General features: G+C 40.9%; 2 protein-coding genes across 6 annotated transcripts in view; one reads left to right on the forward strand and one right to left on the reverse strand.

Moving 5' to 3' along the window:
* NDUFAF2 (NADH:ubiquinone oxidoreductase complex assembly factor 2) overlaps window positions 1–9,886 on the forward strand; it is a 44,069-nt gene extending 34,183 nt beyond the window's left edge. For all 3 annotated transcript variants that reach the window (XM_085214496.1, XM_085214497.1, XM_085214498.1), the window contains one exon: window positions 9,062–9,886. In XM_085214496.1, the coding sequence (XP_085070622.1) occupies window positions 9,062–9,325 (264 nt within the window). In that variant the 3' untranslated portion in view covers window positions 9,326–9,886. The remainder of the gene's footprint in view (window positions 1–9,061) is intronic.
* Window positions 9,887–10,107: 221 nt separating this feature from the next.
* On the reverse strand, window positions 10,108–13,132 carry SMIM15 (small integral membrane protein 15). 3 transcript variants are annotated; one of them, XM_085214499.1, is made up of 3 exons: window positions 12,990–13,132; window positions 12,717–12,778; window positions 10,108–11,983 (listed from the first exon to the last, which is right to left on the reverse strand). In XM_085214499.1, the coding sequence occupies exon 3, from the start codon at window positions 11,954–11,956 to the stop codon at window positions 11,732–11,734; it is 225 nt and encodes a 74-aa protein (XP_085070625.1). In that variant the 5' UTR covers window positions 11,957–11,983; window positions 12,717–12,778; window positions 12,990–13,132; the 3' UTR covers window positions 10,108–11,731. The 3 variants fall into 3 exon arrangements, with proteins under 3 accessions (XP_085070625.1, XP_085070627.1, XP_085070626.1); XM_085214501.1 differs by having other exon boundaries at window positions 13,010–13,091; XM_085214500.1 differs by having other exon boundaries at window positions 12,984–13,078.
* Between the last annotated feature and the right edge of the window lie 3,097 nt (window positions 13,133–16,229).

Below are 16,229 nucleotides of genomic sequence, written 5' to 3' on the forward strand. Positions count from 1 at the left end.
AACAGGGTCTATTAAACTGAAACACAAATGTATTTCACGTAATTTAATACATTTAATGTATTTAGAAATGTAAACCCCTTTTTTCCCTGTAACAAACCTTGCAGCTGTGCACTACTTCTGATGATGTCCTGGGGGTGCCTGAATAACTCAGCTGTGCTCCTGACTGGGGACAGAAGTGAAGTTACAGACAGTCTCGAAGTACCGGAGTATGTGAGCATTAAAACCAGAGAAACTTCTTGTGGCAATGCTAGCAAAACTGACATGGAGAGGAAAGCAGTTCTCTGAACCTGCCAGTGTGATAGTTCACGATCGGCACATGTGTACCTACAGAAAAACTATTCTGTGAATACGGATCTGGAAGTAAATTCTATGTACGCTAGAGGCCTCCTTTTTTTGTTGTCCATATATAGCGTAGATAGTGATATTCATAGGTTAAATCCTCACTGTTTCTTTCTTTGTATGCATACGTGTATGTCTACATGTTTGTATATTGAATATTTTGTGGGAAGCAAAATGGAGTTTTATGTTTCTTTAAATGGTGTAAGGAGTACAAAATAGATTGTAATAGGAAACACTATAGTGAATGACTGCCTTTCACGTGCATTACTTATTACACAGTAACAAAACTCAGTGTCTTCTGAACTGTGCAATTGGGTAGAAGGTGAAACGTTATAAAAAGAAACTTTTTTTCAAACTATATCTGGCATTTCTATAATTATCTATTTTGACATCTTCCTTGTTAAGGGAAGAAAAATGTACCTCAGATTTTTTAGTAAGCCTAAGGTTTCAGTGATAGCTTCCACTCAAGTAATTACAGGGTAATGGTTCCCACAATGCATATCTACTTTTACCATTTGATCATAACTATTATTTGAGAGATTATATGAAATAAACTAGCTTCAGTCATAGAGATTAGTCAACACAGAATCCACTTGCCTTTTGTTTTGACACTGTTCAAACTGCATATTTTAGTTTTTCTCCTATCTTCTTTCATATACTTCAGTTGAGAAGCTTCAAAATGAGAACTTTGACATAGAGGTTATAGGGAGAGTAGGGTTTAGCAAATGAGTATTCCTGAAGCAACTAAAAAAGCTGCAGAGTATGATTTGTGGTTTTGGGAAATGCTGTTAAGAAAACACAGAGATAAACAGCTCTTCTGAGCAAAATATTTTCCACCATTGTTTTTCAGGATCACAACCAGGAAAAATTCTAATCATTTGACTTGCACCAAATAGCATTTTGCATAGTAAATTACGCATGTTTTCAGAAAGGATTATTACTCGCTTTGAAGGGGCATTAAAAATTGACAATACAGAGCTGAGCTAAAGTAGTCTTAATAAAAAGGAGCACTCAGTGAAGTCACTTTGACAAAGAGATGGAAGAAGCCATTATATTTTAAGAGTTTTTTCTCTCATTTACTTTGTCCTCAAGTTTGAAACACAGGTGAATGCCAGCCTTCACAGAAGACTGAGGGATCAAAGGGTCTCCTGATTTCCATTTCCCTGTGCTGCAGATCCAAAGGCTGTAGTGGAGAGAGGGAGCTGCTGCCACTTTGTTCCTGTCTATGTGGGTGGGACTGCATGGAGCATTGGCTCTGTCTGCCAGTTCACTGTCAGCACAGCTGAATGAGGGTGGATGGAGAAGTAACGTGTACCAGGAAAAGAGCTGGTACAAATTACATCATATTTTAAGCAAGGGGAAAGTAGGGACCAAACTGACACTGCAGCTACTCCTTTGCTTTGTGGGCACCAAGGCTGTACGCTGCCCTTTATTCTGGGGTAGTTTGTGATTTTTGCTGCTTCTCTGCAGTTTTGGCTGTCTTGGACTAGTGTTTGATTTTGTTCAGAAATCTGGATTTTGTTATAGAAGTAAATCAGGAGCAAGCCCCTACTGAACTGCATTTAAAACTAAATATAGGACTCTTTGTAAAGCACAATTGTACATATATTGGTAAATAATATATTGATCTAACACACACTGATTGTGGAGTGCAACTTCTGTGCTCTTAGCTGATTAAAATCAGAGAGTTTGTGCACTGCTCCTTTACAGCACCAAGAATCCAAAATAAGAATAGTTTTCAGAGTGCACAAAACAGCATTCAACTTGAGTGATCTGTGCCAAACAAACATAAGGAATTGTCTTTCTTTACAGTAGTTTCCATTGCTGGAAACATGCTCCAACAATACATTGGAAGTTTGCTTCTGTATCTGCATAATGTTTAAGGGGTTGTTGCAGGTTGTAAGCAAAAGTAATTGTTCCGAAGCAGCAGCTGTGTGCATTCAGTAGTTTGTCTGGGTAGTTTGTGTGATACACACTCAAAGGTCAAAAAAGCTACAAAGCCTAGACAATGAAAGATGCCATAAATTGTGATGTATCCAACAAAGAAAATTTGGATCAGTTTACTTTTGAATGACATGGGGTATATCCTTCTAAAAAATAATGCCAGGTGTACAGAACATAGTCCATAGTTTAATATTGCAACTGGACAGAGATTTGAGGAAACAAAACAACTAAGTAAAGCAAATCCTAGATCAGTTTGACAAATGCTGATTGTTGATGGAACAGAGATATTTAACAAGTACATTCTGTATAAAATTAGCTGTAACCTGATTCAGTGTTTGATTTAAATCAATATTTTAATGAAGAGAGAGAAACTCTCCTAGTTCAAACTGCTTTTCTGTATCTGCCATACACTGACACTTCATTGGCCACATCGTTTGTTATTTGCAGCCTGGTGCTGCTGTGCTCATGCTCAGTTGTTGAGTTAGCAGGACATGCCCTGGGTCAGAACATGCAGTGCTTCCCATTAATGAGGGAAGTCAAGCGCTCTGGTCTTGAAATACAATGTAATAGCCTGTTATCTCATCTTGCCTATTTATCTTGTGGAACTGGAAAAGGGAGTTTTGTGACCCCGTTTGGCAATATTGCAAAATGGATTATTTGACTTAACAACTAGCACTTTGCTGGACTTCTGATTATTTTGTCAGTAAAGAAAATTTCTGATACTTTGAACTGTCTCACATTCAACATTTTGAATGCTCACTGTTTCAAAAGAGATTTCTTCCTTTCTGTTTGTCATTTTTAAGTTTTTATTTTAAGTATTTCTGCTAGCTTGTAGACATGCATTGTTAAGAGCTCAAAATTCAAGTTCATTCGTGACTAGACAAAGTATTCAAACAAGGCACTAAAATGCTATCGTTCTGTGACGTTTTTCTGTAGTTTGAACAACATTAATCTGTCCAGATATTTCTCAGTTCTAACACCAAATAGAGGAAAGCTAACCCTATTCAAAGGAAATCAGAGTGTATCATTAAGATAACTTAGAAAGTTGGAACAAATTCTAAAACAACATATGCTATTTTTCATTTCCTCAATACACAAACCGATCTGAAATGAATGGTGACATCTTTGCTTAAAATTAGTAATATATCAAGCCCTTATATCTGTGGGCCTGGGTGTAGTGTCTTTAGAAAATCATCTGAGTAGAACAAAACTGAATTGGTAACAGTCTGTTAAAATAACCTTAAAAAAAATTCTGTTGTATATCATCACATTGGTACTGTGTCTGGCCACCTGCATCCTTAGAAACAGCTGCTCACAAGTCTGCATTGTCCTTTGTCTTCAGGAGATTGAAAATGGTACATGGAAGCAAATAGGACTGTAACCTACAGATAACTTGAAGACTAGAGTGACACAGTCAGGAAGAGGAAGGGGAGGAAGAATTCCTCAGATTGTGGAGTTCAGGGATGCTGCAGCATAGAAAGGGTGGAGTACAGGCATTTGCCTGCAAGATTTACTGTGCAAGGGCTGGTCACAGTACTGAGTGAGACCCCAGGTGTATTTGTAATGTTTTCCTACCAAGAGAAACTAATTTTATTTTTTCTGTGAGGCTCTTTCTTTGTTTAGAAAGGGTAAAGCAGCAGCAGTAAGAGTGAAAGAATGCTTCACTTCAAACATTCTCTCTACAAAACAGATTCTCTATGTACAGCCCTCAAAAGTCCTCTTGGTGGAATCAGATATCTGAATTTTTCTCCTCTCTAGGGATTGTAATTTCCAAATAACAGAGAATACTTAGCAATACATCTCATCTACTAGAGTTCAGTGGGATCTTTAAGCAAAAATACAGCTTGCAAGAGTTTGCAAGAAACGTGTAAATTGCTGAAGATCCCTCATTAGCTCACTGAGATGTAACAGCTGAAACAGACACAGCAAAGTCACATGCCAGCGGCATGAAATACAGTATGATCTCTCTTACAGCAGTGCACTTGGGAGCTAGCCACATGTCCTGGACTGCACTCCTTCCATGAGTAGTCATCCTTTTTTCTTTGTTCATGTAGCTTTTACTCCATTAAGATGCCAGAATATGTGGAAGAAATCAGTTTCTGCATGAAGAACAGCTGTTTGAAATTCCATGTAGGTCCACTTTGGTATTCCTTTCATAATAACAATATGAAGTTCTTCAAGAAAACCTTAGAGATATCGTAGTCCGTGTTTTTGAAGGCACATAACTCCAATCATAGAATGTCTAAAATCTCTTAGATAACTGCTCATCTAGCTTTGGTGATTTTTTTTTTTTAATCTGCCATGAGTAAAACGTCTTCTTTTACATTCCACTTCAAAATAAGATGTCGACCTTGTAGTTATACGTAGTTCTGGCCACATCATTTCTGTTTAGTTTCTAACTCTGGGAGTTGATGCATTTCAAAAACGAGATGTAGAGATTTCAGTTGGTATAAAACACGGCTGGGTATTTTCAGGCATTTATTCATCCCCCAGCGAAGTCCCAGTCCTTAGATTTCTCTTAATAAAAATTGTAAAGGACAGTTCTGACTCTGTGGATGCAGTGTGCCTCCTGAGAACTGCAGGTCCAGAGGGTTTGTGTCATACAGTGGTTTAAAGACAGTGCTGGATGAATAAGCTTAGAAAACTATTTCTATCTGAAAGATGAGAAATTATTTTTGTTGGGCTGAGTAAATTTTTACTTTCCTCCTAGGTCAGAACACATTATGCACTTGTGTTTTCATGTTTCAGCAGATAGCTTCAGTGGTATGTTTTTGGGGCAGTTGATACTGAATTTATCCATTTTTCTAAAATAATTCATCTTACAGAAGATGTATACTGCTCTAAACCTGTCTGTGTAAACTAAAATTTAGAAAAAATGACTTCTACCCTGAGTCCCCCCATAGAGCATGTGAAACAGAAGAGAGCTGGGTGGCAATAGAGCCTCAAAGTGAAAATGTCATTGCATACAGGTGAGCTGAAAGAGAGGAGAGGAGAGCTCTGGTGGCATGCATATATATAGACCACTTGTTATGGACACCAGAGCCCACCAGCTGTCTACTGCTATTCAGCAGGGAATGGGAAGCCCTTCAGCACCAAAAGGTGTTTGGTGAGGAACCTTTCCAGCTTCAACTGTGTTTAAGTACACTAAGCCATGTAGATAGTCTAAAGTCATATTTGGAAGGTTATGAAGATTCTGTACGTTTTTAGTATGTATTAAGGATGATTCCTTCTATGAAATTGCACACAATTGTTTCATTAAAATGTGTACATGGAAGCAAATTGATTATCTTATTTGAATTTATTTAGATACAACTATACTTTGACCACTGAAAGCTAATAAAAGAGCTGCAGCTGGGTCTGAAAATCAAATGACAGTTACATCATCATCATCTAAAAAGGGCTTAAACCACTGGAATTTAGTTACAGCTGTATAAGGTAATTGTGTAGAAGTAATCCCTCAAAAAGTTTTGAAGTTAGTAAGTAGCTGTTTGGATTAAGTTAATTACAATCCTATTTTAGTACATCATTTCATGCTGTTCTAGCAGAGATTACAGTGCAGCCTTCAGATATCAGAGATAATATTCTATTGTTTCTTAGTAGTGAGGTAATACAACACCATAAGAAATAGTGTTGTACAACACCCCTTGAAATCAGTAAGATCATGATCAATTTTTACAGGCATGTGGTGAACGAGGACAGAATTAAGAGATATGATAAAGAGATTTTGCTATGCTGACAGTTGAAAAGTTGAACGCATTACAGTTGACATGACATTTTCATTTGAGTGTAGAAGTTTTCTCTCATCCCTTCCAGACTGTGAATCCATTTATATACAGCTTTCATTTTCATTTTATGTAGGCATATGAAGTGTCTTGCTTCTGTTGTTGTGAATTTGAAAATTAAAGCACAGAGGCAAATAAGGGCTAAGAAAAAGATGTTAATTTTTCATATGTCTATGATAAGGTTTCTAAAAATACTGTCGTATATATATCTATAGATATGTTCTTATGTTCCTCCTCCACCTTATGAAGGAGGAAGGGGATAAAATGAAGCTCGCTAGAGATGAGCCTGTGGGAATAGTGCCAGGTGGGGGCTGAGACAGTTAGCTCAGCTATCAGTGCATCTACACAAAGGCACGCAGCATGGGCAGGAAACAGGAGAAGCTGGAAGCCATTGGCAGGCAAACTAGGACTTAGTTGCTGGGTGAAGGACAGAATGGATGGCCAGGCCCAGAGAATGGAGTTGCATCCAACTGGTGTCCAGTCGTGAGTGGTGTTCCCAAGGGGTTGGTATTGGGGCCTACCCTGTTTAAAATCTTTATTGATTATCTGGATGAGGGGATTGAGTGCACACTCAGTAATTTTGCAGATGACACCAGGCTGGGAGGAACTGTTAATCTGCTTGGGGGCATGGAGGCCCTTCAGAAGGATCTGAAACAGGCTCAATCGCTGGGCTGAAGCCAGTTGTATGAGCTTCATCAAGACCAAGGGCCAGGTCCTTCACTTTTGTCACAACCCCAGGCAATGCTACAGGCTTGGGGCAGAGTGACTGGAAGACTGGAGAAAAAGAAGTGGACCTGGGTAAATGCTCATCTGAACATGAGCCAGCAGTGGTCAGGTGGCAAAGAAGGTCAATGGCATCCTGGCTTGTTTCAGAAATAATGTTGCCAGCAGGAGCAGGGAGGTGATTGTCCCTCTCAGACTGGTGAGACTACACCTTGAGTACTGTACTCAGTTTTGGATTCCTTACAACAAGAAAGACATGGAGGTCCTGGAGCATGTCCAGAAAAGAGCAGTGAAGCTGGTGTGGCCACTGGAGCACAAGTTCTGTGAGGAATGGCTGAGAGAACTGTGATTGCTTACTCTGGAGGAAGTTCAGTGAAGACCAACTACCTGAAAGGAGGTTGTGGTGAGGGGATTGGCCTCTTCTCTATAACTAGTGATAGAATGAGAGGAATAGCCTCAAGTTGTGCCAGAGGAGGTTCAGGCTGGGTATTAGGAAAAATTTCTTCTCCAAAAGAGTGGTCATGAGCTGGAATGAGCTGCCCGGGGAGGTGGTGGAGTCACTGTCCCTAGAGTTGTTCAAGAAACATGTAGGTGTAGTACTAAGGACGATGGTTTAGTGGGCAACAGTGATGGTAGATGGATGGTTGCAATGGATGATGTTAGAACTCTTTCCTAGCCTTAATAATTTTGTGATTCTGTGGTTTTAAATGTTGCACATACTTGTTCTCTCAGCTTTTTGCAGTATCATACAGCTTAATGCAATTCCTAAAATCTGAGAAAGAAGTACACTGGTCTAGTTTCTCCCTGCTTTGCTATATATTTGCAACTTGGAGAAAGCTGCACAGACTTTTTCCTCCAGTATCACAGTTCTAAGCTTCCTTGTTAAGTGGCACTGGTTACAATTAAGTTGTCTTTGATTTCAAAATATAAAAATTCATATCACATTTCTGCTTTTCTCTTCTGTTAGTCTCAGCTGTCTGCCATAGGCAGACTGCATAGGCAAGTTTTGTTAGCAGAATGTACAAATCATCCTTCTGCTTGGGAACATATGGTAAGAGATAAAAGACAAACATCTGTATTTTCCATGGCTATTTTCTTTGTGTTTACTTTGGGACTTCTTTGTATGTTCCTTTGAAGCAGCTGTTTTTTCTATTATTCTTGTGTACAGGCCAGTAATTATACTTACATCAAGTTCAAGCAGCCAAATTGCAATTCACAGAGTCAGCTTTATTAGCTTTATTAGTGAATTTCCACCTTTAACCTGTACCCAACCATGCTTCTGTACAGTTCTATAATGTTGAATCAGCAAGTTTTACAAGCCTTCTCTAAACACGTCGTGGAAGCTTTTTGGCTTTGTAGTAGGATTGTGCTTCAGATAGGTTAGTGGCTTCAGTTGATCCAAGTGAGGAGGTAAGCTTTTCCTTCACTACATCATTTTAATGTGGATTTTTTTTACTTGTACAAGAGCACTAGGTATGATTTTAGAGTGTTTATGAAAGCAGTACATTTTAGTTAATGTGCCAGGCAGATAGATAGAGATAGCATACAGCCTAAGTACTGGTGCATGTAGTGTCCATGCTGCAATGCCCTGTTGGCCTTTGTTGGCCAAGAAGTGATCAGCTGGAGATGTGTTGGCCATGCAGAGCTGTCTTCTGGATCTCTGGGGTAGGGTTTAACTCAGGCAGTTTTGTGTCTTTATTTTCTTTATGCTAGTATAGGATTGGTTGGTTTGTTTTTCTCATGAATTACTAGTTCCATCTCAGTAATTTCAGGTCTGTTCTAGCTCCTTAAACTTATTTTACTCCTTATTGGCTTTGGTTTGGGCTTACATACTAAGAGACAAAGTTGTCTATCTGCATTTCCCAAAACTGTGCCTACGATAGATGCCTTAAGTCATAGGCCTAATGCATTACAGGAAGAAACACCAATGATAAATGTCTGTTTAGTAGCAAGTCCTATATAGAAAACAGTGTTAAGGGTAATTTATTTTCAGTGCATTTGTTGTTGACTGGTGAATTACTTTCCCTTTTTGATCTAATGGAATAGTGAAATTGGGGCATCACTATATAGTTTTGCTTCAACAATCAATACATTAGCATTGTAAACTAGGGCTGAAATTGGTTGTAAAAAAAAAATCAGTTTTGTTAAGTTTTATTTTACTTATATACTTGAAAATTTGGATAATAAAGCAGTGACCATTTAAAATGTTTCTTTCCGACATCATGCATTGCATTTCCTTCTGTTTTATGTAATTCTTTCTACTTTGTCTTTAGGAGATTCTTAAGAATGAGATGTACAGACAACTAATGAAACAGAAAGTAAAAGATGTGTATGAAAAGGATAAGCTCCTTCAGACCAAGGAATATAAGGAGGGACTTGTTGCTGAACCAGTTCATACTCAGGTTAAAGGCCACGCGTCAGCTCCCTACTATGGAAAGAAAGAGCCATCCCAAGACCCAACAAGCACTGCAAGTACCTTTCAGCCGGGTTCCTGGATGCCACCAGGAAGTGACAGTAGTAAAAAGAACCAGCTTTGATGTACAGAAATTGCCAATGGATAAATGCTTTAATAGGCAACATAATCAGCTGTTATATATAGTGGGCGTGCAATAAAGTAGTATTAAATCCAAGTTTTGTTTATTTTTGCACAATTATTCAGAGAATTGTTCAGTATGCACAATTGTGCCATACTACTGCAAAACATTTGAATTCAGTGGAAAACAGGATGGGTTACTGAGGAAGTTCATTCTTAAGTGTTTCTTTTCCTGTTATTCATTAAATCACTGAAGCTAACTTTTCTAGTTAATTTTCTCAAATGACTTTAAATTGCTTTTTTCTTGAAGATGGATTTATCTTTAATTTTGTGTTTGATGTAGTAAATTTCAGTTGATTAGCATACATTATCTTCTCAAACATAGATGTTAAAAGTAGTTCTTAATTCCAGTTAGTTTCCATGGCTGTACCTGTATGCTGAACTTTGAAGCTTCTGATAATTGGACAGGAAAGTTCATTTCACTAACGGGAATCATTGTGATACTGCAGTAATTGTAGACATTCTTGTGGTTTATTTTAATAAAGGAATTAATGTTTCTGAATAATGTTTGAGTTGCTAACAGCAGTAAGCATGAGATAGATTCAGTCTGAGTTAAACTGTGTATCACTATTTTAATAGAGGTTGGAAGCATCTAGTAAGGCAAACAAAAAATAGCTAAGTGGTTCTGGGAGATTATTCCTGATATCCACCCCAAAAATTAATTTTTACTTGGCTAGAAATGTTTCAGAACTTAAAATCAAAAGTCACACGATTTTTTGAAACATGTATTTTGAAAAAGTATCAAATTTATTTTAAACCATGTAGGTACGCATTTTGAACTATCTAGGTATCAAAGGTGGAATACATACACATTTGACAATATTTCCAAGTGTGGTGATTTAATTTCATGAAGTGTCAAAACATAATTCTAAAAATGTTTGCTGTTCTGACCAACAGAAAGATGGTCATCAGATACTGGTTGCTGGTAGGTACTTCATATTTGTATACTTCAAGTCATTTCAGTAAAACTTCTCCTTTATCCTGCTGATATCAGCCAGCTCTGTAAGTCTCCGCTGAATGGGATGTTATCTAAAGATTTTATTTTTAACCATGTAACAGACTAGTTGCTAGAAAGAACAGCTCCATGCTGCCACTTAGAAATATGCTACGTCTAAAAAGCTAATGACTTCCACAAACTCTTCAGAATTAGGCTGAAAAAAGTCAGGCTGTGAAAAATTAACCATTTGTTAGAAAAAGGTGAATTGGAATTATGGTTAAAATTTTTTTGTATATTTACAACAGAAACCTCACTTGGACTTTTTCTGCTACGCCAGTGTTTTGTAACCTGGCGTACAGCAGATCTTCAGGAGCTGTCAGAGCAAAATAATACCACCTAAACTCAGAAGGTCCTAAAGTGCAGGTAGCTAGAAGGCCAGCAAGTTGGAAGAACTTGTGTCACCAGCATGCATATTCTACTTGGATAGTCTCCCACGGCCAACTGCTACAGGTCACCAAAGACAGAACTTGAGGCCACCTGGGCCTTTCATCTGATCCCACTTATGGCTATTCTTTGAGGCAAAAAATATTCTGCAGACAAACAACTTAGAGATGGACTGTTCAGGTGATAATTAGGGAAAACCAGACAACACTATAGTGTACTCTGTAGAACACAAGTAGCCTTAGACAAACAAAGGTACTAAAGACAAGCAATTAGTTTCCCAGAGTTTGGGCTGAATTTGAAGACTGCTGATGGGTGGGTTGTAGAGGAAACAGGAGAAGTCAGTTTGGTTCATGGTGCAGACAAGCCCCACCAGCTGAGCTACTGCAGACCTGATGGGCATGCAGTGAATGAACTGCACAGCCATATGCCCTGCACACACTGAAAGTGTGTCAGTAAAACACAACAGCAAACAAGAATCTCGGAAGACATGCTCCACAGCTCTGCTGCAGGAGTACCAGAACCTCCCTTCCCATAGTCCAGTTAAACCAGGAACTGCAAATACATGTAAGCACAACATGAACTACTGCTGCAATGGAGAAGGGTATGCTACACTAAGAAACCATGGGTGATAGCATTAAGGAGTCATTTACATTATCCCCATAATTGGACTCTTTTTGAGTCATAGCTCAGCTAAAGAAAAAGATATGCCCCCAGTGCTCACCTGACTATTTCATTTTTAAATATAACATGCAAATTTAGAGAAGCATTCTGCACAGAAACAAAAGCAGGAGATGAAGTGAGTGTGTCACTGGGGCAGCTTCTAACACAGATGATTTCAGCAGAAGTTAAAATTTCATAATTCAAGAAACAACAGCATCAAGTATCAAAGGATGGTTACAACAGAAAATGTACAGCATTGCTTCATTAGTAAAGTGGATTCTCTGCCCAAGGAAGGCCTTTCTTGCCCATTTAATCCTTCTTTGCTCGTTTGGCCTTTACAATGTTCTCCTGGCGTTTCCTTTTCTTCTTCTGCTCTCGCTCCCTGGTCTCAATCATTTTAGCAAGCTTCCACGACAGTGCTGCGCTAATGATGAACAGGGGCGTGAGGACCAGGATCACTGTAGTGAGGAAGCCATAGGGGTCCTTGGCAGCCCATTCCACAATGTACACAGCCCAAGCCTTCACGTCAAACATCTCAGCTGCTTTTTTACAGGGAAGACACTGTAGAAAAAGAAGTTTGAGTATTAAGAAAAACTGAAGTGCACACACACACACACATATTCCTATTTTAAGCCATTGTTTTTCATTACCTGTGGGTTTGTTTTTGCTAGGAGTTAAACACTGCACAGTATACATGTATAATATAAATGATAGAATCAAAAAGGCTGGAAAAACCAGTAAGATCATCTAGACCAACCATCACCACCATGCCTACTGACCATATCCCTCACTGCCATGTCTACACGGCTCCTGATCACCTCCAGCGAGTGAAGTGACTCCACATCTCCCAGGGCAATCTGTTTCAAGACCTCACTGCTCTGAGAAGAAACTCTTCTTGGAATCCAACCTGAACCTGCCTCGGTGCGATTGGAGGCCATCAACTCCTGTCCTGTCTCTGTTACACGGAGAAGAGGCCGACCCCAACCTCGACATAATTTTCCTTCGGGCAGGGTGGAGAGCAATAAGGACTGCCCTGAGCCTCCTCTTCTCCAGACTAGACAACGCCAATCCCCTCACTTATAAAAAAAACGAGTTATTTTTTGCGGCAGACCTCCAAATACAGAGAAAAAAGCACGAGCTGCTTTCAGAACAAAGGTTCGTCTTTCTCCGGGACTCACTGCGGAGGGTTCTCAGCCCGAGGCCGCCGTCACCACCAGCCACGCACGGACACACGGCCCGGCCGTACCGCAGCCCCTCGGCCTCCTCCCGCCCCCTCCCCACGGCCACATCTCACCTGCACCGGCGGAGGGCGGCGCCGCGGGCGCGGCTAGCGACGGACGGGAGGCACCGAGGTCCCTGTGGAGAGAAGACACAGCCCGTGAGGGAGAGGCGCCCGCCGCCGCCCGGCCCCGGCAGCGCGCCGCCCGGCTCGAGGAGCCCCGCCCGGAGAGCAGGCGGCCGCAACGGGACGGCATCGCGGGCGGGGGCGGGGGGACCGCGCCGCCTCTCGCTTTCCTCCCGCCGTCGCCTCCTGCCCCTGACGCCCCCCGCCCCGCGGTACCGTTACCGAGCGGAGCGCCACGCTACCGAGCGGAAGCAGGAAGCGGGACGAGGGAAGCGGGAAGGAGGCCGACGCCCCGCCCCGCGCTGCGGCTGCCCAGAGCGGCGCTGCCGGCGGCCCCGCCCCACGAGTCCCCGCCCCGCCCCCCCGGCGCACGCAGTGACGCGAGCGCAGCCGGCTGGGTGTGGGGTGTTCCTTCAGGTGGCCTTCCCGCCGTCGTTATCAGCTCGGGAGGTTCTCTGCACATAAAATCAAACACCACAGCGGCACTTTGGTTTTGTAGACGTACTTTTCTTCCGCGAACGCTTCTGTTGCTGAAGGGAGAGACCAGGCAAATAAAAACATGCTTTGCCGAAGAAGAGAACCGTTGGCAGAGATTTGGCCAACCTGACTTGTTACAGTCTGAATGCTTTAGATGCAGCAGTATGCGGTGTGTTACTTTGGATGATCGGCTACCCAGAACCGGCCTGCGGTGTCCAGGCTCTCTCGTGGCAGCTCGTGAGAAGCTTAGCTCCACGCATGAGTTATTCAGCCATGTACATGGCATTAGAGCTCTGCGGTGTGAGCTCCTGCTTGATCTGGGGCTCACACCACACAAGGTTAGCGCAATGGAAATGCCTAAATTTGTCAGAGCAGAGGAGTTGCGTTAACATCGTTATCCTTCCAGTACTTAAAGGGAGCTCGTGAACAGGAGTGGAATCATGGTCTGATAGTGATAGGACAAGGGGGAATGGCTTTAAATGGGAAGAGAGGAGGTTTAGGTAAGCCGTGAAGAAGAAACCCAGTTCAGTTCAGTTACGTATATCAAAATAAGCCCTGACTCCATCAACAGCTGTCTACAGCCTCTTAATATCAAAATCCTTAAAGCTATTGAAAAGTTAGCCTCTACTTCCAGCCTTCCCCAATATGTTCCCCCGACATTCCCATCTATCTGTTTCTATGTCTGTCTTTTCTTATCTCTATCTAATGCTACTTTATTAAGTTCTCTATCAAGAGAGTGGTGAGGTGCTGGCACAGGCTGCCCAAAGAGGCTGTGGATGCCCCATGCAGCCAAACGGCCCCGAATTCCCAGAGTTCTTACAGCAAACAGCATGACTGCCAGCACACCACTGGAATGCTTTACAAGACCTCATTAGGTGTGTTTTTATGTTCACTGCAATTGTGGCAGCTAATTGCTTGCTTTGTAAATCTGCACTTTCTTTAACACCTCTTCTAGGATACCTTCTAGTGACCGTTTATGTTAATTTCTGTCTGTGTGCTGGTGTTCTAATTAAGCCAAGCACTTTTTAATTCTGTAGCTCAGTTTTAAGTGAGAAAATTGGAGAACTTTGGAAGGAGCAGGAAAAGATCACATAACTTAAAGTGTGTTTTGCCAGTCGTGGTTTGGTGATTTGTACTGAAGGATCCAATGTTTTACTTGGGGTCATTCCAGATATCCAGGACAGGAAGGAATCTCAGTTAGGAGAGAATTAAGTGCACTGGTGACTACATGACCTCAGTCCCAGCAGCTGCAGGTGTAGCATGAAAATATCATACAGTAAGAATGTGTGAACCATTAACTTCGCTAAAATTAAACCAGTTGTTAATTTTTAAAGTTTTCATACGTGTCTGTACAGCACTGAAGTTAGTTTAAATGCAATTTCATGGCAACGTGGTGGAGTGGATGAACTTCACTGTCCTTTGTCACATTTTCAAAGGGGTGGAGGAATTGGAATGTTGTTGCTCCAAAAATCCAAATCCCAAAATGATAAAGTCAGATACAATGCAGAAATGTGCTCAGAATGTAACCCTGGCATGGGAAATTTGCATGAAAGCGAAGCATTTCCTGTGCCAGCAGCCACTGAAGAGCCTGTACTGAGTGTGTGTGGTGAAGACAAGTGCTGAGTGAAAGTATTTGTTTCTCTGGATGTGTTGACATGCATCAGTGATACAGAATGCTTTTTATAAGGAAGCTGCTAAGTGTTTCACACAGTGTAACTTCTAACTATCCTTTTATCATTGGTAAATTCAGAGGTTAAAGTGGCTCCTGGAAGCTGTTTTTTTTCCCCTACAAGCAGCATGAATTCTCCAATAACCTTTATGTGTAGTTAGTAATTTCCTGGCCGTGCTGTATCCCACTTGCTGGATGCTCCTGTTACTGGAAGAGTCAGGTGGAAATTTCTGCTGTGACACAATGGTGTTTTTAGAAGTGTTTTAAAAATTAAACTTACTGCATTTTTCCCCCTCATCTTGTAAAATCTCAGAGCTATGAAAGCTTTATTGGTACTTTTTTTTGACCATGCGTGATACATCCACAGTACGAGCCAGCCAATAGCAGCCTGGTCTTCACAGCTTTACCTGAGCCAATAAAGATCCTTTGTGTCACTGGGATTAAAGATTCTTTCTCTGCTACAAATCAGTATTTAAAAACATTGGGGTTTTATGTTTAAGTGGATCTGCAGTACATCTTAATTCTGTAAACTGCACAAGCAACCCCCTATGTCCAGGATGAAGATACTCAAAACCATGACTTTTGCTCTGATTAATTCTCCTCCAGTCATCCTCATGAATTGTTGGGAAATGTGTAGGGCAGTGCATGACATATGGACTAAGCAGTGTTTGCACACTTTGAGACCATAAAAAAGTACTAAAGCGTATCTGTATCTATATGGAGATATATAAACTCATATAAGCATGAAAAGAAATAGAAATATATGTAATATTAAATTAAAGATTGATCAGATGCTTCTGTGCTCTTGGAGGCCTCTTTTTTTTTTTTTTTTTTTTTTTTTTGTGTGTGTGTGTGTGTGTGTGTAATTGTGTTATTTTTATAATCCTTACAATGAATTATATAATTGAAAATCCAAAGGGCATCAAGCCTTACTCCAACATTTATTTGTTTCTATTTCAATTCTTCTTATAGTCAAGAAAAAGAAAGAAAGGAAGAAACGAAGGAAGGAAGGAAGGAAGGAAGGAAGGAAGGAAGGAAGGAAGGAAGGAAGGAAGGAAGGAAGGAAGAAAGAAGGAAGAAGGAAGGAAGGAAGGAAGGAAGGAAGAGAAGGAAGGAAGGAAGGAAGGAAGGAAGGAAGGAAGGAAGGAAGGAAGGAAGAAGGAAGGAAGGAAAAGGAAGGAAGGAAGGAAGGAAGGAAGGAAAGGGAAAGAAGGAAGGAAGGAAGGAAGGAAGGAAGGAAGGAAGGAAGGAAGGAAGAAGGAAGGAAGGAAGGAAGGAAGGAAGGAGAAGGAAGGAAGGAAGGAAGGAAGGAAGGA

Source organism: Meleagris gallopavo, chromosome Z, assembly GCF_905368555.1.
Source record: "Meleagris gallopavo chromosome Z, MGAL_WU_HG_1.1, whole genome shotgun sequence".
In the NCBI taxonomy this organism is placed as follows: domain Eukaryota; kingdom Metazoa; phylum Chordata; class Aves; order Galliformes; family Phasianidae; genus Meleagris; species Meleagris gallopavo.